Source organism: Macaca mulatta, chromosome X (assembly GCF_049350105.2).
Source record: "Macaca mulatta isolate MMU2019108-1 chromosome X, T2T-MMU8v2.0, whole genome shotgun sequence".
Lineage (NCBI taxonomy): Eukaryota > Metazoa > Chordata > Mammalia > Primates > Cercopithecidae > Macaca > Macaca mulatta.
The window spans coordinates 160,541,359-160,567,852 of record NC_133426.1 but is presented as its reverse complement, the minus strand read 5'-3'; the positions used below and the strand labels follow the sequence as shown (position 1 = coordinate 160,567,852).

The 26,494-nt window shown below is 61.3% G+C and overlaps 1 protein-coding gene across 5 annotated transcripts; it reads right to left on the bottom strand.

Moving 5' to 3' along the window:
• Nucleotides 1–214: 214 nt before the first annotated feature.
• FLNA (filamin A) lies at nucleotides 215–26,461 on the bottom strand. 5 transcript variants are annotated; one of them, XM_001091073.4, is made up of 48 exons: nucleotides 26,317–26,461; nucleotides 22,669–23,157; nucleotides 19,618–19,866; nucleotides 19,417–19,514; nucleotides 19,173–19,320; nucleotides 18,460–18,578; nucleotides 18,290–18,367; nucleotides 18,037–18,199; nucleotides 17,753–17,953; nucleotides 17,052–17,189; nucleotides 16,839–16,962; nucleotides 16,530–16,666; nucleotides 16,235–16,428; nucleotides 15,931–16,044; nucleotides 15,694–15,837; nucleotides 14,280–14,403; nucleotides 14,037–14,197; nucleotides 13,861–13,951; nucleotides 13,598–13,767; nucleotides 13,304–13,421; nucleotides 12,918–13,180; nucleotides 11,625–12,222; nucleotides 11,361–11,534; nucleotides 11,113–11,275; nucleotides 10,875–11,035; nucleotides 10,613–10,783; nucleotides 10,097–10,220; nucleotides 9,849–10,005; nucleotides 9,078–9,267; nucleotides 8,895–8,918; nucleotides 6,496–6,743; nucleotides 6,287–6,382; nucleotides 6,052–6,154; nucleotides 5,824–5,964; nucleotides 5,588–5,716; nucleotides 5,227–5,400; nucleotides 4,971–5,132; nucleotides 4,676–4,879; nucleotides 4,447–4,599; nucleotides 4,228–4,350; nucleotides 3,856–4,122; nucleotides 3,559–3,696; nucleotides 3,256–3,371; nucleotides 2,580–2,712; nucleotides 1,704–1,880; nucleotides 1,322–1,540; nucleotides 1,035–1,238; nucleotides 215–722 (listed from the first exon to the last, which is right to left on the bottom strand). In XM_001091073.4, exons 2-48 carry the CDS (start codon nucleotides 23,039–23,041, stop codon nucleotides 535–537), a joined length of 7,944 nt encoding a protein of 2,647 aa, XP_001091073.2. In that variant the 5' UTR covers nucleotides 23,042–23,157; nucleotides 26,317–26,461; the 3' UTR covers nucleotides 215–534. The 5 variants fall into 5 exon arrangements, with proteins under 5 accessions (XP_001091073.2, XP_001091203.3, XP_077844995.1 ...); XM_001091203.4 differs by lacking the exon at nucleotides 8,895–8,918; XM_077988869.1 differs by lacking the exon at nucleotides 26,317–26,461 and having other exon boundaries at nucleotides 22,669–23,013.
• Nucleotides 26,462–26,494: the final 33 nt, after the last annotated feature.

The window sequence follows — 26,494 nt, the reverse complement described above, 5'->3', positions numbered from 1 at the left end:
TGCTACATGTCCCTCTCCTTGCGTTGGCTCGAACTCAGGGAGGCAGAGGAAGCAAGTATAGATGGAGCCTTCTGGAGTCAGGGTGGGGTGAAGCAGGAGCCCTGGAGGGAGGTGACCTGTGGTTGGCCCACGCTTTGATATGCTCATTGGTACCCCTGTCAGGTTGGCCTTGACTGGTCCCCCAACCCCAACAAAGCTACAGCCACCCACAGGAGAATGGAAGCAAAACTTTATTCCTCTTGGCTGGAGAAGAGAAGTAGTGGGTGGTCGTGTACAGGACCCCCATCCCTCACCCCTCCCAGAACCAAAGAAGACAAGCAGCGCCACCAAATGGCTCCCTCTGCCCAAGTGAAAGCCGAGAGGTCAGCGGCTGGCTGGGGAGGCAGGTGAGCGCAGCACGGCACAGGGCAGGGGCGGCTGCAGTGACAGGCAGGCGGCCAAGGTGGCCCAGGGGCCAGGGCTGAGGGGAGGAGGGCGGGGCTGCTTGGATAGTGGGGCAGGCTTGGGGGCTGCCGGCTGGCACTGACCCCAGACTCAGGGCACCACAACGCGGTAGGGGCTGCCTGGGATGTGCTCGTCGCCCCACTTGACCACCAGTGTGTACTCCCCCTTGTCCTTGAGCAGGTAGGACACGCTGTAGAGCCGGCTGCCCACGTGCTTCACCAGGATCTCCTCGCAGGGGGTCCTTGGGCCATGAACCCCCACCAGCAGCATGTTGTTGCCTGAGGCAAGAGGGGTCCTCAGTCACAGGTCCCAGCCCCCTTCCTCCCGCTGGTGTCCTCTCTCCTCTCCTGTCCCTAGCCAGTTCTGGGGTGACGGTTCTCTCTTGCTAAAGAGCTGCCAGCACCTCCCCAACCCAGGCTGGCTTAGCAGATTCCAGTTCCTCCCTGGCCTTTGTTTGAGGGTCCAGGAGGTGGCTCTAGAAGTGACAGCCATACCCCAAAGGTGGTCCCCCCTCTCTCAGATACTGGCCGTCCTGTGATTTCTGGCCTCATTTTGGTGGGAAGGTGGGCCGGGGGCCCGAGTTTGCCCACCTGCTTTGCTGCAGTCTACCGTGAAGCTGCTCTTCTGGCCTATGTAGGCCTTGCTCAGTCCCAGGCCCTTGGCCACCACCTTGGCGGCGTCAGCAGGCCCAGGACCCGGAGCCCCATGCTGAGGGGCGCAGGTGGCCTTGGTCAGAGAGTCTACAAATACTGATGATGTCTCGTGGAGGCTGTGGTTGCTGACGAGACGGGGGCCTGCAGGGCAGAGTGGGTGGGGCTAAGAGGTGGCCATGGTGCCAGGCATTGGGCAGGTACCAACAGCTTGGCCCCAGGCTTACCTGTGACTTTGGCCTTGAAGGGGCTGCCCCCAATGTGATAGGGGCCACCATACTTGATGGAGATGAGGTAGCTGCCAGGTGCCATGGGGGTATAGGTGACACGGTAGCCCTCAGGGCACTCCTGGCAATCCATCTTCACCTTGGAGGGGCCATCAATGGTCACCGACAGGGCACCAGCTCCTGCATTGCTCGTGTTCACGATGAACTCAGCTGGGCTCCCTGGCAGCACAGGAGGTCAGGCAGAGCCAGACTGGTCTGCCTCCCTGTCCTCAGCCACCCAGCACAGGCTTGTCACCTCCAGATGCCTCCCGTTGTCACCAAGAGCTTGGAGGCAGGGGTCTAACAGCTGCATGCACACCTGCAGCCGCACCCACAGACTTACCTGTGACACCGCCTTCCAGGCCTGCTCCGTAAGCAGACACCAAGCCTGGGTCCCCTCCATGACCGGGCTCCCCAACTCGGATCTTGAAGGGGCTTCCAGGGATGTGGGTGCCATTGAACTTGACGTCAATCAGGTAAACGCCATTCTCCCGAGGGATGAAGCGCACAGCATATTTATCTGAGGAGCAGGGAGCCATGCTGTGGGCCTGGGGCTCCTCCTCAAACCAGCAAATGGTGTCTGAGGAATAGCCTCAACCCTGGCCCTACCCGTTTTGCTGGTCCATCAGTGTGAGCCCAGCCATGCTGGGCACCTGCACCCTGCAGCAGACCTCCCGAGGGCCGAAGCTTTAGACACTCAAGCTGCCCACTGCCAGGGTGCATTGGGACAGAAATCTTTTACAAGCCAAACCCAGGCCTCGCTGCCTCCTAAGAAAGGTTACCGTGAACAACATATCCCCTGCATGTTAACGGGCTCAGAGACAGGCAGGAACTTGCTTCAGGTCACGCAGCTGGGAAGGGCAGGACTAGGCTGTGAAATGAAGCCCACTGGGCTCCTCTTACCCCCAAGGTTGCCCCAGGCCTGTGCACAAGTACCATGGCCATGGCTAAAGGGCCGAGCAGCACTGAGGCTGGACTTTGAGTCTTTGCCTGTGGCGACAGCATGGTACTTCAGGGTAGAAGGCCTTCCTAACAGCCATGGGCGGCGAGCCACATTCACAATGGCTTGGGTCACCAATTGGGAAAGGGTTGCTTGGCTTAGGGGGGCCAGGAGATGGGGCCCCGTCTTGGCTGCTTACAGAAGCGGTACCTTCCTTTTGTACTCTCAGCCTGCTTCCAACCAGCAGGGCAGGGCGGCCGGGCGGGGACAGGGCCTCACCTTGGTCAATTTCTGTGACATAGCACTCCTCCAGGGCTCCTGAGGGGCTGTGCACCTTGGCATCGATCGCCCCCTTGGCCCCATTCAGGCTGACTGCAAAAGAGGCTGGCTGGTTGACCTTTAGCCCTGACTCCTGGAAGCACAGCAGACATGGTTAGATGGGGGGCTTGGGCCAGGGCAAGGGCAAGGGAGAAAGGAAAGGCCCCAGGAGCAGGAGGCCCGCGGGTTGCACTTACCCATCTGGCGTCCAACTTGGTTTAAAGAGGGAGAGCCACTGATTTGCAAGGGGCAGGAAGCCACAGGCACACATCCCCACGCCTGCCCCCACACTCTGCCATCGCACACACCCAGGTGGCAGGAAGGGAGGGCGGCCCCACCCTGTGGGCAGCACCCAGCCTTGGCAGGCTGTCCCTCTTTAAACCACAGCCCTGGTGCTCAAGGGGCACAGGCTTCTGTTCAAAGCCTTTAGACCTGAGACACGAGAAAAACTCCACGTGGTGGGCAGGATATTTCCTGCCGACCCCAAGCGTGGGCTGCACCCGGCCAGAGCAGAGGCCTGGAACCCAGAGCTGGGCCAGGGGGTCACTGGACACAGGGCCGAGGCCTGCTCTCTGCGGTAGCTCTGGTCTGTCCGGGCCCAGGAGCCGCAGGTGGGCGGTTTCTCTCAGTGCCTCACCTGAAGGCTAGAAACAGTGAGGCGGCGGGCATCGCCAGACGGAGAAGCCACAGGCACCACGAAGGGGCTGTCGGGAATGTGTTCCTCGTTGAACTTGACTGAGACTTCGTAGTCACCTGGGCAGGGAAAGAGCGTAAGACCGGTTCATCAGCCTTTGGGCCTCCCGCCTCCCACGAACAGCCTGGGTGGCCCTGGGACCTGAAAGTGAAGAGTGAGTGCCACGCAGAGCCATTTGTGCAATCCCTGGGTCCAATACCCACACTCAGGCCCCACCTCCTCCAACCCCAGCCGGGTTCCCAGTACCTGGCTCCTGGACCACATAAGCCACACCACAGGAGCCGTCCTTGCGGTCCTCGAAAGAGATCTCAGCCTTGCTGGGGCCCTCGACAGCAATGGCCAGGCCTCCGGCACCAGCTTCCCGGGTCCAGATACTGAATTCGGCTGTGGGAGAACAGTGTGTCCTCACTGAAGGCTGCTCCACCAGCCTTGGCCCCCTCCAGGCATAGCCAAGGTAGACATGTCTGCCAGCTCCTTCCTCCACCCCCAACCCCACCCCGGCCAACACAGGAGAGCGAGCGCTCAGCGTGTGAGCAGGCCTACCTGGCACTCCAGCTTCAGCCCTCTCCAGGCCAGGGCCCCCAGCTCGGACCTTGTGGGCTCCCCCTTCCCCTAGGGGCCCCACGGTGAACTGGAAGGGGCTCCCAGGCACGTGCTGGCCCTTGTACTTGACGCTGACTGTGTGTGTGCCCATCTCAGCAGGAACAAAGCGGATACAGTAGGTGTGGTTCTCCCCTTCCACGATCTCGGCCTCATGGCTCTTGCCCGATGGGCTGGTCACCTGGGCTGTCATATCCTGGATGCTAATTTCTGCAGGGTGGGGATGGGCTAGTGAGCAGCAGCCCTGGGCTCCACCCCTCCTCTTGGGGCTGCTTGAGCCCCAGGACCCCTCCCCAGGCTCCCCACAGCCCCTACCAGGGATCTTTAGGCTGAGATCACAATGACTGCCAACGTTGGCCACTGAAGGAGCCCGACGCCTGCGGGTGATGCTCTCTTTCACCCGGCCCTCGCCTGTCACTTTCACAGAGAAGGGGCTGCCTGCAGGAAGAAAGCACGGCCCACGCCCCTCCGGTCACATACCGCATGTGGGCCCTGGTGTAGTGACGGGGGCTGCCGAGGCACTGCTGCACTCACCAGGCACGTGCTGGTCGGCAAACTTGATGTTGATGATGTAGTTGCCAGGCTCTGTGGGGCAGTAGGTGACCCTGCACGTCCCGTCCTCCAGGTCCTCTGTGTTGATGTCCACCTTGCTGGGGCCCTCAATGGACAGGCTGAGCCCACCATAGCCTGGGGAATGGATACCCCTGAGCTTCGGTGCTATGCAGAGTGTTCCCACCCCAGCTGGTGGGCAGCCACTGCCTACCTGCATCTCGGGTATCAATGATAAACTCCGCAGGCTCAAAGGTGTGGCCTTCGTGAAGGCCCTGGCCAGAGACCCGAACGCGACTGGCATCCCCGATTTCCGACTGGCTGATCACCACCGGGATGGGGCTGCTGGCCACGTGCTGGCCGTTTTTCTTCACGTGCACCAGGTGCTCCCCTGTCTCCTTGGGCACGAATGAAATCCCTGGACACAGGGCAGGGCTGTCAGTCAGGGAAGGCGTGGGTTCCCACAGACTGCTGCCTTTCTGAAACCCCTGGACTCTTCGGCCACTTACCCACGTGGCCATTACGCAGCCGCTTCAGCAAACAGGGCTCCTCCCGGCCTGAGGGCGGGACCACAGTGGCTGTCAGCAGGCTGAGATCCGTCTCTGAGATGTTGATGGGGATGTCGGCAGCAGAGCCCACCTTTAGGTGGGACATACGCATGGAGTCGTCACCTGGTGGAGGCAGGCCAGCCATCACTGTGTGTCCAGCCATGGGAGACCATGCCCATCCTGCCACCCGTTTGTCACTGCTCCCAGTGCCACCCACCTGTGACCCGGGCCGTGAAGGGGCTGCCTGGGATGTGCTGTTCATTGTACTTGACTAGGATGCTGTAGTCACCCGGCAACACAGGCAGGTAGGAGACGCTGCATGTCCCATCCTGGTTGTCAGTGCAGCTGATTTCTGCTTTGGACGGGCCCTCGATGGCCAGAGACAGGCCCCCTGGAGAGAGCCGTGGGTGAGCATGGGAACTATGCTGGGGACACTCCAGTTGGCCTACACTGAGGAGCCCCAATGGCCAGGGCAGCAGGGCAGGGAGCCCCATTCAGGAGTATCTCCTGAGTCCAGCCCTTAGCCCGGTGAGGGCATCCCGGGCACAGAGCAGGTCAAGACCGGAGCTATTGCTCACCCTCTCCTGCATCTTTGGTGTTGACGGTGAAAGTGGCAGGCTTGTTCACTACTCCGTGGGTGAGGCCAGGTCCATAGGCAGTGACATGGCCGCAGTTGACATAATCCACATAGAACTGCAAGGGGCTTCCTGAGGCAGGAAGAAGGGCCTTGTGGAATGGCAGCCTCATGTGTCCCCCAGTCCCATCTCTCTGTGAGGTGGTGGCAGTGGATTGGGCAGAGGCAGGGCAGGCCCACCTGGGATGTGCATGTTGTCATAGCGGATGTCCATCTCGTGCAGGCCAGCCTCACTGGGTGCATACCGTACGGTCACGGTGCCATCTTTGTTGTCAGTGATGGCAGGCTGTGCCACCTTGCCTGAGGGCATCCGAACCTCCCCTGTGGGGCAGGGGGCTGAGGTCAGGGCAGCTCATTGGCACAATCTGGCCTCCTTGGCTCCCGAGCTCCTTCCTAGTCCCCACTCACCTGTGATCTCACCCTTCTTGATGGTGAAGGGGATGACAAGGTCAAAGGGCCTCAGGCTGGTCATATCCAGCCCATTGACACCCACCAGGGGCCTCTCTGGGGCCTGCAGTGGAGACACAGGGCATGGGTGAGGGGCCGTGGGAGGATCTGGGGGTCCCTCCTCACACATAATAAAATAGGGCCTCCCAGAACACCCAGCTGGCTAGCCCCAGTGTCCCTAGCTGGCTAGGCGTACCCAAGTCTGCTGACCGCCCTGGGCGTAGGTATACTGTGGGGCCAGCTGCTGAGACCGTAGCGGGGGCTGCACCGAGGGCTGGTCCCCAGCCAGAGCCTGCAGGGCAAAGCAGAGAGCTGCTGGAGAGTCTGTTGTCACAGAGGGGCCCCAGGGGAACAGGCCAGGACCTGCCAGACGCCCCTGCTGACCTACCCCCCACCCCTCCTCACCGTCACTTGGAAGGGGCTGTTGGGCACGTGCTCGCCACCAAAGCGCACACAGATAATGTATTTGCCCGGCTGGGGGGCCGTGTAGAAGATGTCAAAAGTGCCGTCCTCATTCTCCACCACGTCCACATCTACCTCTGAGCCATCAGGCGTGCACACGGTGCATGTCACTTTGCCTTTGCCTGCTGCCTTAGTGTCCACGGTGATCACCGTCTCCTCCCCAATCTGGATGGTGGGGCCGATGCCAGCACCTGGTGGGGCAGGGTGGGTCCCCAAAGGGGGGCCAGTGTGTGAGCTTGGGCTCAGGTTGTTCCCATCCGCCTGCCGCCCACACAGGCCTCTCATTGCCACCACCAAGCACAGCCAGGCCTTGCCCCTCCAAGCTGGGATGGCGAGTGGTTTCTCAGAAGGCAGGAAGGGTTCTCCTGACCACCTCAAGTGCCCGTGTGGGAGGGGCCCGACGGTAGCACCCAGGTGCCTGGGAGGAAAAGGAAGGGCCCACTCCAGCCTAAGTGTTGACAGCCACTCCCTTGCCTACTCAGCCTCATCCAGCACCACGGCCCACACTGCTGAACGTCAGCATCTGGCTGGGTACACGGCTGCCTGCACCCCTGTGGCCTGGCCCCGGCCCCCATTGCTGTGTGTGGACGCGGTGAGGCAGAGTCCTGCTGCAGCGTGGGGGGACGTGACACTTGCCTCCCCACCCCCCAGGCCTGATGGTGAAACCAGAGTTTCCTGACAACTGAGAAGGCTCGCGGTGAAAAGCAGCCCGGTGCAGGCAGGAGTGGGAACGGGGAAGCGGAAGGCAGTGGGGTTAGCACCCGAGTAGCGCAGTGCAGCAGGCTTGGCACAGCGGGGACAGCACCCAGGGAGACAGGGAACAGGAGGCCCAAGCTACAGCCACCACTGCTGGGTTGCAAGGGCAGAGCAGCTGAGCAGGCTCCAGGGCCCCAGAGTGCCCGAGGAAAGGGGAGAGACAGTGACGTTATGATCTGGAGCTCTGCCGTGGAGGCTTGGGGGGCTGTGGGCTGTGAGGCCTGGCAGTGACAGTGTCCCCTGCAGCCTGGCCTCCTGCCAGGGAAGCAGCCAGGAACACGAAACCCACTTGAAGGCCAAGCTCGAGGGGCTCTGCCACCAAGTCCCGCTATCGGCCGAGGGCTCCTGCTGCACTAGGCTCCATGCTGGCCTGCTGCGGCCAGGCAGCTCTCCCGAGCTCCAGACCTGGCTGCCTGCTGCCCACGCTGCCCTGGGAGGCTTCATTCATGCCCACCCCATGACATCTAGTTAGTGTCTTGGACTCCAACCTCACAGGTACCCAACTCTCCCCACTTTCCCTGCCCAGCTCCTGGCTGGCCATCCGCAGGTCTGAGCCACTCCATCCTCAAAGTATGCCTCCTAATTTGGCTCTCACTGAAGCCCCCTGGCCACCAAGCTTGCCGGAGAGCAACTTCAGCACCGCCCCCCTCCCTGTCTCCATTCTGCAAACAATAGCCAGGGAAATGAGGTTACTGAGTCTTGCTCCCACCCCCAAAGCCCCCAAGGCCCTGCAATCAGCACTCCCCAGCCTCCCCAGCCCTGCACACACACGCCCGTCACATCAGATCCTACCTACGGCCTGTTCTATAAAGCCATCTCGCTCCTGCCGCAAAACTCTAGCCACCCTCTAACCCTTTCCTTAGCCACCTTGCCCAAATGCCAGGCCTGTAGCCTCTCATCAGCATTCCCGGGTGTCCCTGGCTGGGGCAGGTGACCCTCCATGCCTGTTGGGTAATGTCTGAATAACGTCACTGCTGGGAGATGGGGGAAGGGGGAAGGAGGGAGACGGGTCACAGAATGCACTTTGGGGCTCTGAGGCTGGGCCGGGCCCCGCCATGCTGGCTGCCCAAGCAGTCGATACTGGCGCTACTGCACTACCAGCCAGCCCCACCCGCTCATGCACCTCCCCCAGCCCGGGACGCAGAGGCCCCTGGAAGGTGGGGATGGGGGTCTGTGGATCTGGCCAGGGCTGGGGCTCCCACTGAGTCAGGGAGACCCCTTGTTCCCTCAGCCCACACAGGAACCCTTGTGCTTCCCTGGGTGCCAAGATCCCGAGACCCCAAAGTCCCCAGTGGGGTGCCTCTCAGGATGCACCTCACCCCAAAGCTCTCAGCTGCAACCCGAGTTCTCAGATGGGGAAATAAAGGCCCAGAGAGGGGGAGAGCCGGAGCGGTCATGCTCAGCTCCGGAAGCCTCCCTGGGCCCTCGCCCTCCAGCCCACAGCCTCATCTTCTGCGCCCCCCCCCCCAACTCTGTCCCTGCCTAGAGCTGCAGCTGGAACTGTCCTGGGAATCGGCTCCAAGAGGAAAGGAAGTTGCCCCTCTGGACAAGAGGGGCATTGGGAGTGGCCCCAGCAAGCAGCTTACCTAGCCCGTGACCTCCGATTGACACTGAGGTGAGAAGGCAGAGAGCAAGGAGAAAGGTCAGGTGAGTCACTCAAGGGGGCAGCCCCCACTCCCACACGCCGCCCCAAGCAGCGAGCCCTTGCACACAGGCACAACCCAAGCCCCGTGCCGAGTGCCGCAGCGGCCAACGGCAGGCTGGCTCACCTGTGACTGTGCACTTGCTGGCGTCCCCGGTGGGCACGGCACGCACGCGGTACGGGGAGAAGGGGATCTCGTCACCACCATACTTGATGAGGATGGTGTAGCGACCCGTCACATCTGGCACATAGGCCACTGTATACGTGCCGTCATGGTTGTCTTGGATGTGTGTCTTCTTCGGCTTGCCTTCCGGATCCTGTGTGGCAGAGGCAGGGGAGGCAGCTGGCTCAAGACCAAGTAGCCCCAGGCCTGCCTCAGGCGCTCCTGGAAAGCGCCCAGCGTGGCTGCTACAGGGACAGCCTCTGGGCCTCAGGCCTCTCAACTGCTATGGCCCAAAGGGCTGCCTGCACCTGGCAGAGTCCAGAATGGAGACTAAAACATCCCACACTCCCCACATGACAATAGGCACAGCCAGGGAGCTTGGCACCCATCCTCAGCCCCAGGGCCTGTCCAGCACTAGGAGGAGCTCACCTGGGTGTTCTCAAGTTTTTATCCTATACCTGCCCCATGAGAATATTACAGGTGGGGAAACTGAGGCACAAAAGGCTTTGGTGACATGCTCAAAGTTAACAGCAAGTGCATGTCTGGGGAAGCCTGTGCCTGTCACCACTATCCTAAGGTAGTCACAACCTTAGCGAACCAAAGACAGGGGCCCTGTCCTTCCCTGCCCTCCTTGGTGCAGCTCCCCAGGGATATCAGACACTGGCCACCACAGCCCACACTCCAGCCTCCCAGGCCCAGGCCCCCTTGCCTCCCCTGCTTGTTCCTGGAGCTCACCGTGATCTGGACAGCCAGCAGGCCCTCCCCAGCATCCTTTGCATCGATGGTGAACTCCACGGGCAGGCTGGCGGGCACGCCAGTGGTGTTGAGTCCGGGGCCACTGGCCTTCACCTTGCTGGCATCATGAGTAGGCAGCACCTTGACCTTGAAGGGGCTGTGGGTATGGGTGTTGTGACGAGCAGTCAGACAGGTTCTCAACATCCAGCCTGGGCTACTCCCCACAGGCAGCAGGCCCTGCCTCTTACCTCCGGGGCACCTCTTCATCTCCATACAGCACTGAGATGCTGTAGGGCCCTTCTCGGCTGGGCACATAATTGACGGTCTGGGTGCCATCAGCGTTGTCCACCACGTCCACTGGCTCCACCAGGCCTGGCCCCAGCCCCAGGGACAGAGCCTCAGCTAGTCTCCTAGGCCTCCATTCCTATCCCACCACACTGGACTGCCAGGACCCAGCCCCAGGCCTAGACCTCGCTTTATCCTCATCCGCCCGACCCTGGGAATAGCCTTGACCCCCTCTGACACAAAAGACACCCATCTGGGTGCCAGCTGGGAACCTTGCCCGCCTGCCTTCCTGCCACATCTGCTCAGTGACCAAGTCCCATCTGCTCTACCTCCTCTAAGTCCCCTCCTGGATGCACTGTCATCTGAGGCTCTTCCGAAAACACCTGTACACTTGCACTCTGGGCCTCCAGTCTCCTTTCCCAGCCCTCAAAGAGGACACTGCCCTCCCGACCCCCGGCTCCAGGCATGCAAACACTCACCTTTGGGCCCTTGCACTTTGACCTGCAGTGGGGCCACACCAGCCTTGCTTGTGTCCACCTGGAAGGACTGAGGAAGGTTGGCACGAACCATGCCTGGGCTCAGGCCGGGCCCAGAGCACTTGACCTTGGACGCATCTGTCACATCATGCACAGGGACCTTGAAAGGACTGCCTGAGGGTTGGGGCAAAGGTATGGCAGCTGTATGAGACAGGGTGGGGTGGAGCAGACAGTCCCAGCCCTGCCCTGGCTGCCACCTCCTCACCTGGCACTTGATGGCCACCATAGGTGACATTGAGGCTGTAGGTGCCAGCCTCATAAGGAATGTACTCAACTGAGCAGCTGCCATCCTTGTTATCCATGCAGGACATCTTGGCCTCGGAGGGGCCCTCTACAGCCAGGCCCAGGCCGCCCGTGCCAGCTCCCCTGGTCCAAACAGACAGCTGGTCATTCCTGGGGTTCCCAGGCCTACTGGCCACCCAGGCTCCTGGGGGCTCCCTCACCTGGTCTCCACAGTGAACTTGTTGGGCTTGTTGGTGGTGCCACTTTGGATGCCTGGCCCATGGACACGCACCCGGGAGGGGTCGCAGCCCTCAGTCACGGGCACCTGGAAGGGGCTGCTGGGCACGGGGCTGCCGTCGTAGGTCACGTCCACCGAGTGCAGTCCTGGAGGAGTGCAGGCCAGGTCAGGAGGAGCCCGGGCCACCCCACCCACCACCGTCCACCAGCCTGTGGGAGCCCCAGCACGCACCCTCCTCGTAAGGCGTGTACTCCACTTTGTACGTGCCGTCGCCTCGGTCCTGAACGTAGGTCTCTGTCAGGTTGCCTGAGGGGTTGGCCACACGGGCCTTGACGTGCGGCCCTCCGGTCTGTGTCAGAGCCCGGGCGTCCACACTGAACTCAGTGGTGGCCTCACGGAAGACACCTGCAAAGGGACACAGAGAGGAGGCTTGGGGCTCTGGGGTTCTGGTCCCTGTGTCCCCGCTGCCACATACCCCACGGCAGGGCAACTCACCCTGGCCCTCAATCCCAGGCCCGTAACACTGGACGCCGGAAGTGTCCACTGCGGGCTCCACCTGCAGCTTGCTGGGGAAGTTGGGCACAGGCTGGCCGCCGTACTTGATGGTGACAGTGTAGGCCCCGGGGCAGAGAGGAATGTATGTGATAGTGTGCGTGCCGTCGCCGTGGTCCTGGATGTACACCTCGGCTGGCAGCCCCGCCTCTGAGCAGATCTCAATGGTCAGCTCTGCACTGCCTGCACTCGAGCAGTCTACTTGGAATTGGCCCACTTCCCCAGCGGTGGCCCGCTCCAGCCCAGGGCCTGAGCACTTGACTTTGGATGCGTCAAAGCAGGGAACCACATGGGCCTTGAATGGGGAGCCAGGGATGTGGGTGTCAGCGAAGAGGATGTTGATGTTGTAGTCCCCGGGCTCGGTGGGCACATAGGACACGGAACATGTGCCGTCCCCGTTGTCCAAGCACTCGAGCTGTGCCTCGCAGGGGCCCTCCACTGTCAAGCCCAGGCCACCTGTGCCGGCGCCCTTGGTGTCAATGGTGAAGCGGGCGGGGGAGCCTGCACTGCCTCCCTGCAGCCCCGGCCCAAACGCCTTCACCTGAGGGAAGAAGGGGTCAGGAGCCAAGGCCATGCTATGCCCCTGACCCCAGACCTCCTGCCTGACTCTCCACCTGCCTCCCCTTGCCCTGGCTTCCTGCCCTCACCAAACAGGGATGCTGGCGGGCCCAGGCTGCCTGCCAGATGGGCCATCCATCAGTCATAAGGACAAAAAGGAGGGACGGGCGCGGTGGCTCACACTTATAATCCCAGCCCTTTGGGAGGCCAAGGCAGGTGGATCACCTGAGATCAGGAGTTTGAGAACAGCCTGGCCAACATGGTGAAATCTCGTCTCTACTAAAAATACAAAAATTAGCCAGGCGTGGTGGCAGGCACCTGTAATCCCAGCTACTTGGGAGGCTGAGGCAGGAGTATCGCTTAAAGCCGGGAGGCAGAAGGTGCAGTGAGCTGAGATCGCGCCAGTGCACTTCAGCCTGGGCGACAGAGTGAGACTCTTTCTCAAAAAAAAGAAAAAAAAAAAAAGAAAAAAAAATGCTTTAACCCTGATGACTTTTTGTGGGTTTCTATTTCCCTCCTCCCCTTTACTCTCACTTAAACTGGGTCAAGGTTAACAGTCTGTCTCAGAAAAAAAAAAAAAAGGAGGATTGAGGGCAGGTCTGGAGAAGATGGGGTGCTCTCTGGGCCCTCAGAGAACACAGTAGGTTCTACCCTTAGGGCCTCCCATACCCCAGTTACCTTGCTAGGCTTGGTAGGGGCCACAGCTTCCACAGGAAAGGGGCTGCCAGGCACAGGCACGCCGTCATAGGTCACCTCCACCTCATAGGGCCCTTCCTCACGAGGCACGAAGCGCACCACACTGTTGTCAGCTCCTAGGCCTGGCTCCACCTTGCAGGGCACTGCTGCACCTGAGGGGCCCACAATCTTGGATGCCACTTTGCCTTGACCACCAGCACCCTTTGATTTGACTGTGAACTCCTGGTCTTTGCCAACGTCCACCTCTGTAGAAACGATGAAGGGAAGGAGAGAGACATGACACCCAGCTCAGTCAATCCCTGGGATGACACTCGGGCTGGGGGTGCCTATGTGACAAGGCCTTTGCGACAAGGGCCCCAACTACTTACTCTCTCCCAGGCCAGACACCTTGATCTTGCTGAGGTCCAGGCTTGGAGATACTGCCACCGAGAAAGGGCTCTTAGGGATGGGATCCCCTCCATAAGTGACATTGACGCCTACTGGACCCTAGGAAGGGTGCAGAAGGGAAGGGGGCATTTAGAGACACTAGAATTGCTCCCCAACCCCCTCCTGGGCCTCCATGCCTGCCCTTTCCCAGGTAAGGAATGAGGGTGGGCAGTAAGTCCCTCGGAGCTGTGTGAGGAGGCTGGGAACTCGGTCACCGTCGTGGAGGGCGCGGCTACCTGCTGCACAGGTGTGTACTTGACTGTGTAGGTGTTGTCATGGTGGTCGATGATGTCCACGTCTCGCACTGCATCCCCCTTGGTGAGTCCTGAGAACTGGACGTCCAGCTTGCCTTTGCCAGCGGCTTTCGCATTGACTGTGAAGTGGGTGGGCTTGCCAAGCTCGACACCTGAGGAACACATAGGGACCGTGTAGGGGCACCCTGCCCTAAGCCCTCCTACCCTTGATGCCCCACAACCTGCCATGGGGTACCTGTACTCACCAGTGCGACTGAGGCCAGGGCCCTCAGCCTTCACCTTACTGGCGTCATGAGAGGGCTCCACCTTGACTCGGATGGGGCTGGTGGGCGTGGCCTGCAGGCAGTGGGAGGAGAAGGCCTTAGAGGAGGGCAGACATTATCTGCAATGACATCTTAGCGGTCAGGAGCACAGCACTCACCTGGTCAGCAAAGAGGACCATAATGGTGTAGCTGCCAGCCCCCCGGGGTGTGTACTTGACCGTGAAGGTGTCATTGTCGTTGCGGATGATGTCGAAGTCGATGTCAGCTTCAGCGGGACCTACCACTCCAGGGGCACACTTGATACCGATGCTGACATCCCCTGCGGCAGGGAGAGGAACGGAGGCTGAGACCTCGCAGGGACATCCCAGCCACCTGCCCTCCCACCTACAGCCAGGCCTTACCCTGGCCAGCCTCGGCGCAGTCCACAGTGAAGTAGGTGGGCTCGTGGGCCTTGAGCCCTGTCTTGGCCACTCCGGGGCCATATACTTTGACCTTGTTGGGGTGGCTGCCAGCTCCCACATTCACCTGTAGGGCACAGGGGCAAGGGTAAGGGCATGAGCAGCCTGGAGGAGACTCAGAGGCTCCCTCGGCTACACTGGCAGGCACACAGAATGGCCCAACTGCCTTGGGAAGAGCCTGGCAGTTCCTCAGTTGACCACAGAGGGACTGGGTGATGCTCCAGGTCACTCCGAGGCAACTACCCAAGAGAAATGAAAGCAAACGTCCATGCAAACACCTGGACCCACTGTTAACAGCGCTGTTTATGATCACCAAAGGCAAGCCCATCCTCGATACCTGTTAGCAAGTGAACAGACAAATGGAATGTGGTCTGGCCACACGATGGAGTATTATGCAGCCATAAAAGGGAATGAAGCGGCCAGGCATGGTGGCTCACGCCTGTAATCCCAGCACTTTGGAAGGCCAAGGTGGGTGGACCACCTGGGGTCAGGAGCGCGAGACCAGTCTGACCAACAAGGAGAAACCCTGTCTCTACTAAAAATACAAAATTAGCTGGGCATAGTGGCGCATGCCCAGCTACTCAGGACGCTGAGGCAGGAGAATTGCTTGAACCTGGCAGGCGGAGGTTGCAATGAGCTGAGATCACGCCACTGCACTCCAGCCTGGGCAACAAAAGCAAAACTCCGGCTCAAAAAAAAAAAAGAAAAAAAAAAAAAGGCTGGGCACAGTGGCTCACGCCTGTAATCCTAGCACTTCAGGAGGCTGAGGCAGGTGGATCACAAGGTCAGGAGATCGACACCATCCTGGCTAACACGGTGAAACCCAGTCTCTACTAAAAATACAAAAAATTAGCTGGGTGGGTGGCAGGTGCCTGTAGTCCCAGCTACTCGGGAGGGTGAGGCAAGAGAATGGTATGAACCTGGGAGAAAGAGCTTGCAGTGAGCCAAGATCGCGCCACTGCACTCCAGCCTGGAAAACAGAACAAGACTCTGTTTCAAAAAAAAAAAAAAAGAATAAAAATTTTAAAAATAAATAAATAAGATAATAATAAAGGAACGAAACACCAAGACATGCTAAACGTGAATGAAAACACAGTAAACTTCGTGGTGAGCGAAAGAAGCCAGACACAAAAAGCCATGTGGCACGCGGTTCCGTCTATAGAACATGTCTAGGACAGGCAAAGCCACAGCAGAAAACAGGTTAGTGGTCACCAGGAGCTGTGGGACAGAGGAGTCAGGATGGCGTGGAGTTTCTTTCTGGGATGATGTGAATATGCTCCACTCACTTGAAATGGATGAATTGTGTGCTATATGAATGCTATCGAGATGGACTAAAGGCTGCTGGAGGTTGACTCACCCTGAAGGGGCTGTTGGGGATGCTGACGCCTCCCCAGGACACCATGGCTGTGTGCTTCACTGGCTTCCTGGGCACGTAGGAACAGCTGTAAGTGCCGTTGCCATTGTCCTTGACCAATGCCTCCACAGGGCAGCCTTCATTGTCCTGTCAGGCAGGTAGGAGCAGGTGGCCTGCTGGTCAGTGCCCAGGCCTGGGTACCCACACCTGCCCTGCCCCCAACACCCATGGGCACTCTACCTGGACTTGGACCCGGAGTGGGGCCTTGCCACCGTGCTTGGCATCCACTGTGAACTCTGCTGGCTTGTTGACGGCCACACCTGTCTTCTCCAATCCAGGCCCACGTGCCTTCACCTAGTGGGAGACCACCCAGCTGTCAGGGGACCAGGTCTAGGCTGCCTGAGCCACAACCCAGGCAGGGTGGCCAGGGACACAGTGCCAGGAATACTGCTGGGGATACCAGCCCAGGACCCGGGCCCACCCCCACCGGACCCCAAGCAGGAGCAGCAGGATGAGACTTAGGCCATCGCTGCCTGCTCTTTACCCTGTCTGGGTGGAAGTCCTGGGGTGCATCACGGATGTCAGCCATGAAGGGGCTGAGGCGGATGTCGTCACTGTTGCACAGCACGTGAACAGCATACTCGCCAGCCTCCTGCGGCCAGTAGCGCACATCACAGGAGCCATCACCCTTGTCGTCACATTCGATCTTGGCCTGCGATGGACCTTCCACCGAGAAGCCTGACAACAGCCAACAGTCCCCTCAGTGCCCTGGAGCCTCAGGGTGGGTTGTCCTTGCCATCGTCTGTCCCCAGGTGCCCATGGTGCAGCCCCCAACTTACCCAGGGTGCCCACGTCGTCCCCAATAGCCTCCACCACAAAGTCTGCTGACTTGCCAACGACGCCGCCCTCCAGCCCAGGGCCCCATGCCCGCACCTTCTGATTGCCACACTCGGTGCCCACCTTCACCTCGAAGGGACTGCGAATGGGAGAGCCACACAGGAATACCAAGAATCACTACATGAGCCAGCCTGGGCCCCACTGTGGCGGCCAGGCAGGAAGAGCCCGTGTGGCCCCTCATCATCAGGTGGGGAGGCAGGAGGAAGAGGCAGAATGTGCAGAGCTGGGAGAGGGATGCCTGGGGGCCTCACCTGCGCCCAATGTTCTGACCGCCCCATGTGATGGTCACGATATAGGTCCCAGGGACCGTGGGGTAATACTCGAAGCCATACACGCCATCCCCTAGGTCCTTCTGCTTCACGCGCTCCTCTCCCTCTGCGAAGACAAGGAGGGCCTCAGGCCTGCCCAGCAGTGAACCTGGGGGCTGCCGCCACCCACCCTGGCCTGGCTCCAGGCCAACTTACTGGGGCCCTTCACGGTGACCTTCAGCTCCCCACTGCCAGCGCCCTTTGTGTACACCTTGAAGTCGGCTGTCTCCTTCACCCGCACACCCTTGGGCTGGAGGCCCCGGCCGACTGCCCGGCAGGCACTCGGGTTACAGGCTGTAGGCAGAGGGGCCAGCTGAGCACCAGCAGCTCGGCTGGGTGACCCCTCCCTTGCCTCCTGCAGGGCGGGGCTGTCAGGACTGGAGGGTCCCTCAGAGTTTGGTTGGAGGGGGACATGCAAGAAAGAACTGGAAGGAACCGTGACCCCAGTAACTGTGGCCTGGGCCAGGACATGGCAGGCCTCCTCCCACCTGCTACACACCAGCCCAGAGCCCCCCGCCCTCCCTTCCAAGAAGAAGACAGATCCAAGTACCGTTGACCCCATGGGCAGAGCGGAGAGCAGCAGGTTTCTAGACAGCTGGAGCGAGCTCTTCCAAAGGTGAAAGCGTGAGGAGAGAGATGGAGAGGGGCGAGGAGAGGAGAGAGATGGAGAGGGGCGAGGAGAGGAGAGGAGGAAGGACCCCAGCAGGGGAGGAAAGACAGCAGGTGCCCAGACAGTGGAAGCTCAAAGAGTAGGCGCCCTGGGGTGGGCTGCAGCGGGACTGGACCAGGGGGCTCCCCCTCCTGTGGGAGGCCCAGACTGCAGTGCCACAGCAGAGGGCGGTCAGGGCCGGGCCTACCTTGGCCAACAGTGACAGTGTAGGGGCTGCGAGGGATGGGCACGCCGGCAAACGTGACGTGCACGGTGTGGACACCCTCCATGGTGGGCTGGTAGGTGCAGCGGTATGTGCTGTCGCCCCGGGCCTCCAGCTGAGGCTCTACCGTGCCCTTCTGTCCCGCGGGGTCCTGGATCACAACCTCAACCTCGCCCGTGCCAGCTCCTGCCACAAGGCACCTGCTTAGCTCCCCGGCCCCAGTGTGGCTCTCCCCACAGACCAGCCGGGCCTCGGCAGCCTCCCCTTACCTGCTGTAAAGATCTCAAAGTAGGTGGTCTTGTTGGCGATGTTGCCACTGGGCTCCAGGCCGGGGCCTTGGGCTGTCACTTTGCTGGCGTCACCCTGTGACTTATCCACATACACCTCGAAGGGGCTCTTGGCGATGTGCTGGCCAGCAAATAGCACAGTGACCTGTCCCCAGAAGGGTGGGCCGTGAGGGTAGGCTAGGGACCTCCAGCCACCGCCTGAGGTCACAAGCCTCCCCACTGGCCAAGGGCTCACCTTATGAGTCCCCGTCACCTCGGGGACGTACCAGACAGAAAAGGTGCGGTTCTTGTCATTATTGGCAGTCACTTTTGCCTGCAGTGGGAAGGAGCCTGTGAGCCTTCGCTAAGAGCAGCCCCACTGAAAGGGAGTGCCGCGGGGTCTCCGCTGCCAGCAGCTAGCCCTACCTCCTCCTGGTGTCCGGCCGGGTCCTCCACGTACACCAGCACCTCTCCCTGGCCGGCACTTCTGGTCTCCACAGTGAACTCCGCCCGCTTCTTCACCATGTTGCCTGTGGGCTCAATGCCTGGCAGGGGAGGGTGAGCCAACCACAGGCCAGTTGTTAGGGCCACAGCCTCACCCCTCCACCCCTCAGTCCTGGATGCTAAGGGAGGCGGGCAAGAGCACCGGTGGCAATGCCAGCCCCCAGGCCTCTGCAGGCTCAACGCCCCTCCCTGCTGGCCCCTAAGTCAGGTACATTCCAAACTGGGCAAGTTCATTCAGTGTGAGCTCTTGCCGCTGGGACAGGCCTGTGCCTGTTTTCTGGAACATTCATTCTCACCGCACTGGGCCCTTATTCCTGTGTGAGCTGTGACTGGGTTTTAGGTCCCTGTTACTGAGTTCTGGTTCATCTCCATGTATAACAGAGACCCCTGGGTGCTACCTCCCCGAGGACCTCACGCTGCAGGTTTCTGTGACTGGAGGAACGTTTTGGCATTCTCTTGCCTACTCAGTGGAGTGTTGCCGCTAGTCCCGACCCACTCCTGTCTGACTTTTGGGTGGCCCGATCACCTAGCCACCATGTAACCCAAGACCCCTCGGGACCTCCACGTTTGGATGGGACACTGTCTTACGGGTAAGACATTGGCACATGGGTGCACCCCTGGCTGGGCTCCCTCACCTGGCCCGTAGGCACGGGCTTTCTTCGGGTTCAGTTTGGGCCGCAAGGGTGCCCCTGGCTTCAGCTTGGCCTTGGGGAACTGGGACAGGTAGGTCATGACAGAATGCTCATCCACGTTGGGGTCCACAATCTCCTCGGGGGTGATCACCTGTCACGGGCAGAAAACAGGAGCCATCGGGCCTCCGAGTCTCTCCCAACTGCCGATCCGGTCCCCTACAGCCGCAGACAGGCCGGGCAGGTGTACCTGGGGGATGCCCAGCCAGTCATCCGCCTGCTGCATGGCCTCTCGTGCATTATTCACAGGCTTGCTGGCATCCCAAGAGTCCCAGTCAGGACACAGGCCTATGGCACAAGGAAGGCTGTGAATCCGGGGGCTACAGAAGCCCCTCAAGGGCCACCCATGGGCGACCCCAGCCCAGTCTCTCCTGCCTCTGTGCCCCCTCACCCGGGGCACAGCTGTCGACCAGGGCACCCAGGGCCCGGCCGCTCTGCCAGTCTCGGCTGAAGTTGGTGATGGGCAGCTGTGGCAGCTTGTTCTGGATCCAGCCCAGGAGCCTCTGCTTGGGGGTCTGCTTCTTGGCCTCCTCATCCTCCTCCTCATCCCACATGGGCATGGAGATGGAGTAGTGCAGGATCAGGGTCCAGATGAGGCCCAGGATCAGCTTCAGGTTCCCGTCCACGATGGCCTTGCTGTCTGTGAGTACAAGAGTGGCTACACTGGGCACACAGCTGTGCGGGAGGGGCCGCTCCCAGGCTTTGGGGTCATGGTCTGGTAGCACGGGATGGGGGGGCCAAGGAGGAGGGAGACACCCCGTCTTGACCAGTGGTAGGATGTGGATGAGGCCCTCTCTGCCCAGCATCCCAGGGGGTGTTCAGAAGTAAAGGAGACTTTGGGGTGAGGGGAGATACCCACAGACATGCGATGATAGCAGGGTATGATTACTGCCAGAAGCCCTGGGCCCAGAGGAAGGGCAGAGGGCAGACCCAGCCCACAGATGGTCAGCTCTGGAGAACAGCTGGACAGTGTCCACAGCTGCCAGAGCAGGGGTCTGCCACCCGCCTCAGGGGCCTATGGGGAACCAGGAGGAGGAGATTGGCTCCAGCTGGCCCAGAATCCAGGGCCCATGGCCTGGAGTGGGGCTGGGGCTGAGGAAGAGGAAGACGGGTGGCCCTGGGTGGTTGGGAAATACAACTGTTGTTCCAGGGTGGGTGGGGTGAGGCAGGGGAAGTGGGGGAGTTGGGCAAACACCCTTTGGGTAAAGGAGTGTGACCCCCACCACCACCTCCACTTCCTCTACTACCTCGAAGACCCAAGCTTGGAGCTGGGAGGCCACAGGCCCGGCCAGGGGAGAGGCCCAGAGCCCAAAGGAACCAGCAGTTGGGCCACATGGCCCTGACTCACTGGGGCCCATCGGGAGATGCCGGGCTGGCAGCAGGAGACACTGTGGGAACCCCCTTGCCACCCACTGCCTGACCCACTTGCCACCTAACGGGCCTGGGCCTCGGCAGGCTCGCCACAGGGGAAGTGGTTAGGGCGGGTCCCCGACACCCCCCCCATTGCCATGGCAACCCTGCTGGGCTCTGGGCCCCACCCAAAGCTACTTCTGGGTCTCAGGCTCAAGGCAGGATGGTTTGGGCTTTCTAAGAGCTCATCTTTAGAAGCTCTGTCAGCCTCTCCCATAATCAGACAAAATACTTCTCTGGTGAGTCAACTAGGGGGTGGGTCTATGAGGAGGGGCTGGGCCGTCCACGGCAGCTGCTTCCCAGCCCAGCAGGCAGCACCTGGAGGGCCAGGTGGGCCGCTCAAAGTAGAGTGGCCTCCCCAGTTCCCAGATTGGTCCTGGCCCCACGAGGCTGCCTTTCACTCTCCCTAAATGGCAGCGGGGAGAGGGGCTCAGAGAGGACTGAGGGTGCAAGGCCAGGGAACAAGGCCAGCCAGGGCTTCCCATCAGGCCCCCACCCCAATCCAGCCTGAGACCCCTTAACGACCCCCACACCGGGGGCAACCAGGCCCACCAGGTCCATGTTAGGCCAACCTACTCCGTCCCCATCCCCCTCCCAAAAGAGAGTGTGAAGGACCAGGGCCCAGGGCTGGGAGACTGCCTGGCTGGATGGCCCCGCCCCATCCCACCCCCTTTCCCCAGCCCCCGGGCCAGCCAGCCCCTCCCTCCCCTAATCACTGCTGCTTTCCAACATTTTTTTGCCTTATATGGCAAAGCTCTGGGAACTAGGCCTGCTCCAGCCAGCTCACAAGGAGGAGGGGAGCTGGGAGGAGGGAGGAGACCCCCCCCAAAGAACTGGGGTGTGGCCCGCCTCCCCACATCCGGTCGCCCCCCCCCCACACCATCCAGGACTCTGAAATGACTCAGCTTGGCTAGACTGAGGCTGGGACTTGGGGGGGTGGGCCTGCCCCTCGCCTCAACTGGCATTCCAAAGAAAGAACTTCAATTCTTGGGATCTGCCCTCTGAGTGGCTGGGGGAACCCAAGTCTTGGTCCCTCACTTTCTTGGGTTCAGCAAGGGCCATTCCAGAGCTGCAGGGATAACTGGAAGGCCTCTCAGTTCTGAAGAAGAGAAGAATCATCATCCCTCTCCTCTCCCTGTTCAACGTCACCCCCAAGTCACCCGTTCTGGTGCCTGCCCTTCCAAGCAGCCCCTATCTTGAGAAAGAACTGGGATGCTGCAGCAGGCCTGGTCAATGCCAGCCTCACCAGTCCAGTGACACAGACACTGGGCTGGCACAGTGCACGCCGGAGCATCTACCAACCAACTCCTGCGTGCTATACGCAGAAAAGCAAGGCCAACATGGAAGCAAGAATTTGTCCCAAGATGAACAGAAAAGTTGGCGTCCAAGTAGTCTACAAGCCAGGTCCCTCAGTCAACCACGCCCAACTCCGGGTACAGTTTTGCTAACTACGCTTCTTTCTGGCCCCCAGGTTCCCTGTGTGTGTGGGGGAGGTAGATCTAAACTGGTGGTTGGAGCCATCTCCGATGGGCGACGCATCCTCCAGGGACAGAAAGAGCCCAGAGTCCTAGACAATGGGACGCACGAGCTCCAACCCACACTTTAGAAACAAGGGGAGTCTGAAGCCAGAGGGCCCTCTCTAAACAGCTGTGGGGGGAGAGCCTGGGCCTCCTCCTCCTCGAGGATGGGGCGCAGGGCCAGAGCCTGCCCAGTGCCCGACCCCCCAGGCCCACTCCCACCGCGAGCACATCTGCGGGGGCGCGGCCTGCTGAGGATGTGAGTTCAGCCTGGGCGCCGGCCAGCCGGGGCGCGGCGGGCGGGGGCGCGTAGCGGTTCGCACGCCCGGCCGGCCAGCCCGCCAGCCCGCGCGCCTTTGTTCTCCAGGCCCGCGTGGAGCAGACCAGCCGGGGGCCTCGGGAGCTGCGCCGCAGCCCGGAAGGAGGTGGTTTGGAGGGGTCCGCCCGGGGGGATGGAAGGACGCACGGAATTCCCGCCCCCGCCCGCCCGCCCGGCGCTTCGGGGCGTCCCTCACCGATGGACACCAGTTTGATGCTCTCGCGGTCCAGGAACTCGAGCGCCACCGACACATTCTCAAGCTGCATTTGGCGGAAAGTGGGCCGCTGGTTGTGCTTGCGGTGCATCTTCTTCTGGCTGAGCACCTCCAGCAGCGCGATGAGCCGCAGCCCGTCGCTCAGGTCCGTCTGCAGGTTGGCGATGCGCTTGCTCACGCACTTCAGGTGCTCGTTGCACCAGCGCGTGAAAGTGTTCTGCTGGATCTTCTTCCACGGCGCGTCCTCCGCGAGGTCCTTCTCGGTGGCCGGCATCTCCGCGTCCCGCGTGTCAGCGCCACCACCCGGAGCCGCGCCTGCTGCGCTCTGGCCCGCCCGAGAGTGGGAGCTACTCATTTTGAGGCGCGAGAAGCCGGGGGGGCGGTGCTGCAGCCTCGGCGAGGGGACGGCCCTTTAATTAAAGTCGCAGGCACCTCGGCGCGCGGGAGGCGAGGAAGGAAGCAGAGGTTGCGCTGCGGAGAGAGCGAGCCCTTTAAATGCGGGCGGGGGGCGGGGCCAGGGGGCGGGCCTCCTGCGGGGAGGGGCCGTGGGGTGGGGCTTCGGGGGCGCGACTGCCCCACCCCGCCCCGCCCGTTGGAATGCCCCCACTAGGCCCCGGGCTTTGGCTGATCAGACGTGAAACCCGGGCTCCGGGGTGGGTCGCTGGGCCCTGGAGTGGGCAAGGATGCTCCCAGCCCCGCGGCCTCGCGTTGGCGCTGCAGGAAACGCGCCCCAGAGCGAGGAAAGGCTGAGCAGTATCTGGCGCGGGACTGCTTGGCCTGCAGCCGGCGCGCCTTACAAGGGACTTTCCTTCCCCAGGGCTCCTGCGAGGGGTGGGGTGGTTCTCGTCCCTAAGTCACTTGGGCTCTGCCCCGTCCCTGCACAACCCTACCCTCCCACCGTCATCCCCTTTCCCCGGGCCCCCAGGGCCTAGGGTTCCCGGGCGGCATCCCGGTCCGCCGCCCCGGCAGCGGCGGGAAGGGGCCAACCCTAAGAGCGAACCCCTGGAGAGCGGCGGCCCCGGACCAGGCACTGCCGAGGGCCCTTTGTGTGCGCATCACCTGGGAAGCGGCTGCAGGGCAAGGCCTGCGCCTACGCGGTCCCCGCAGACCCCCTGCCACGGGCCTGCCTTCCCAGTCTGTAGGGCCCTCGCCTGCGCACCTGTGCCCGCTGCTTCCCACCGCCTCCCTCTCTGCTTCCCTCCACCCGGGAGGATATGGGGCACTGGGCCAGGAGGCCGCCGACACTCCAGGAGCAAGTAACCTTTGAAGGGGTCCGGGCGTGCCAACGGGCACGCCAGTGGGCGCGGGCAGAGGGTGCCGTGCGATGTGTGCAGAGACGTGTGCCCGCCTAATCATTCATGCCAGTTCACCCGGGGCACTGGGGGGAGTTGAAGCCGGGGTCCTCTCCTGTCGGAAAGGCCCCTGAGCCCAGCATGGCCAGCCAGGGGACAAACGGGAGTGGCATTCCAGACCCAGAGGGGCCTGCTCAGCGGTTCCCATAAGACTTGTCAGACTCTGAACACCTGGGTCTGGGTGGGCTTCGGGTGTGGTGGCAGGTGCAGAGGAGGCCTGAGGACAAGGATCAGGGGCCTGGGGTGTTGTGTCCCCAGAGCAGTGGGGGCTATTCACTCAAAATTTTCTGGTAGATAACTCTGGAGATGGTGCAGCGGCTGCTGTGCTGAGATGTAGACTGGGACCAGGGAACTGTTGGGGATGCTCACTGCTACTATCTTCAGCCAGAAGCCAGCCTGCCTATGGCTTCCTCCCCAGCATGCACTCCCTCTCTCAGTCCTCGGTACCTCCCCTCTCCGGAATGTTTCCTCCTCTGAGTGTTTTTTTCTAGGAAGGCAGGTATCTGTCCCTCCTGCTCAATTCTAGTAATAATTAATTTATCTGCTAAAGACCAGTGAGAGGAGGAGGCTCCGGCTTGGCCAGCACGTCATGCCCAAATATGGTTGACTCTCCTGTAGCCCTAGTTGTCTACATGACATGTGGTCAGGCTGTGTGTGATCCACCCAGCACATTCACTTCGGGGCTGCCTGTGGCCCCACTGGTTTTTCCCACTAGTGGTGGTGTTAGGGGGTGCAAATGGCATTTTCCAGTACTGAGGCCAACCCCTGTATATTGTCTCCTCTCCTGACGACTTTGAGACACACCTGCACCAAGTGCACCTGGGCGTCTGGGAGCTGGGGTGGAGGTGGGAGGGAGGACTGGAAAGGAGGGAGCCATACAGATCCCTCCCTGCCAGGCCCCATTCAAGACAGGTTTGAAGTTGTCCTTCTGGTCCCCCTGCCCCATGGAAAGCAAGTTCCCAGGCACGGAATTCCATCGAGAATTTACTCTCCACTAAGGGCCATTGAGTTGGGTTGTCTGGGTTCATTCCTTAATCTTCAGAGCTCAGGGAAACTGAGTCAGAGTGACCAGTAGCCAATTCCAGCAGAAAGGGTGTCAGGAGATGGGTGCCCTGTCTTCCAGCCCTAGCTTTTCCCTATTTAGAGGAAACAAGGAATGGGCGTGTAGAGGGTTCTTGTCCCTAGAACATAGTATCACCGCCAGATGTCGCCCGATCCCAGAGCCCCCAGATCGGGCAGTCCTGGGAAGCCAAAATCCAGCTCTTTCATATTTTCCCTTATTTGGAGTAGATTCTTGGATGTTAGACACACCCCGCCCACCACACCACCCCTGGCCCTCAGACCCCAGGCCAGACCCTCCCACTGGGAGGTATAGCCCAAGCCCAGGGGCTGTTCAGCTGGGATCCCTAAGGAGCCATTTCCAGGCCTGTGTAGCCAGGGGGCGCAGGAGGGAAGGAAGCAGCAGATTGGCAAGGTGAGAAGAGACCTGTGCTGGCAAGTCCGGGTGCGGCAGGTGAGGCTGCCCATTCCCAAGCTCCCACCTCGGCAGTGTACTCAGAGCACTTACAAATGGGTCTGCCAGTGGACTTTAACCTACTTTGCCTGGCCCCAGGTGGCATGGGAATCTGGGGACATTGCTGGTCACATCCTGGCTGGCAGTGCGCATCCAGCTCAGAGCCAATCTGGGATATGGCCCAGGGCCCGACCAAGGAACCTGGCCTGGCCTCAACCTCACCATGGCCGCCATGGAGTACAGCAGCCCAAGAACCAGCTCCCCTTTGCCCAAAGCAGCTGGTGTCCCGTGGACTCGAGCCAGCAAAGGACACGCTGTCCCCCTCCCAGTGGGCACACTGACTGAGAAGTGTCCTTCCAGGTGGCCACTCACCCTGAGTCCACACAAGTTCCTGGTGTCAGGGCCCTTCTCTCTCAGGCATGCAGTCTGTTCATGGGCACCCATGCAGGCACCAGTTTCCTGGCAAGTGCCCAGACACCCTCTTTCTCTAGGGGACCCCCCCATGGCCTCAGGCTCCCACATTCGTGGGCACAGACACGGCTCGTGGGTCAACTAGGGAAGACATTCTCTGGACACTCACTCCCAGATGTCAGGGGCGCCTCCATCGGCTCACGCATCCCAGCTGAACCTGGCCCGGACCTGGGCGCGAGCTGGCGCCTGCGTTCTCGGGCCTCTGTGCCCGCCTTCTCCAACCCCGCCCCCGGCCGACAAGGAGCGCGGCGACCCTACGGCGCAAGGCGCGAAGCCGGGCCGCGGAGACCTCACCTGCTGTCCCTGAGAGCGACCGGTGGCCGGTGACCGCGGGGTGGCGCCCGGATCGCCTTCGCGCCCGCGCCGGGCGCCTCGGGGTTCTGTCGGCGTCCGCTGCGCGCGACGCGCCTCCACGCGAATGGGCCGCCGCCGCCCGCCTTCTTGTTGGCCGCATCCCCGCCCCGCGCCCGCC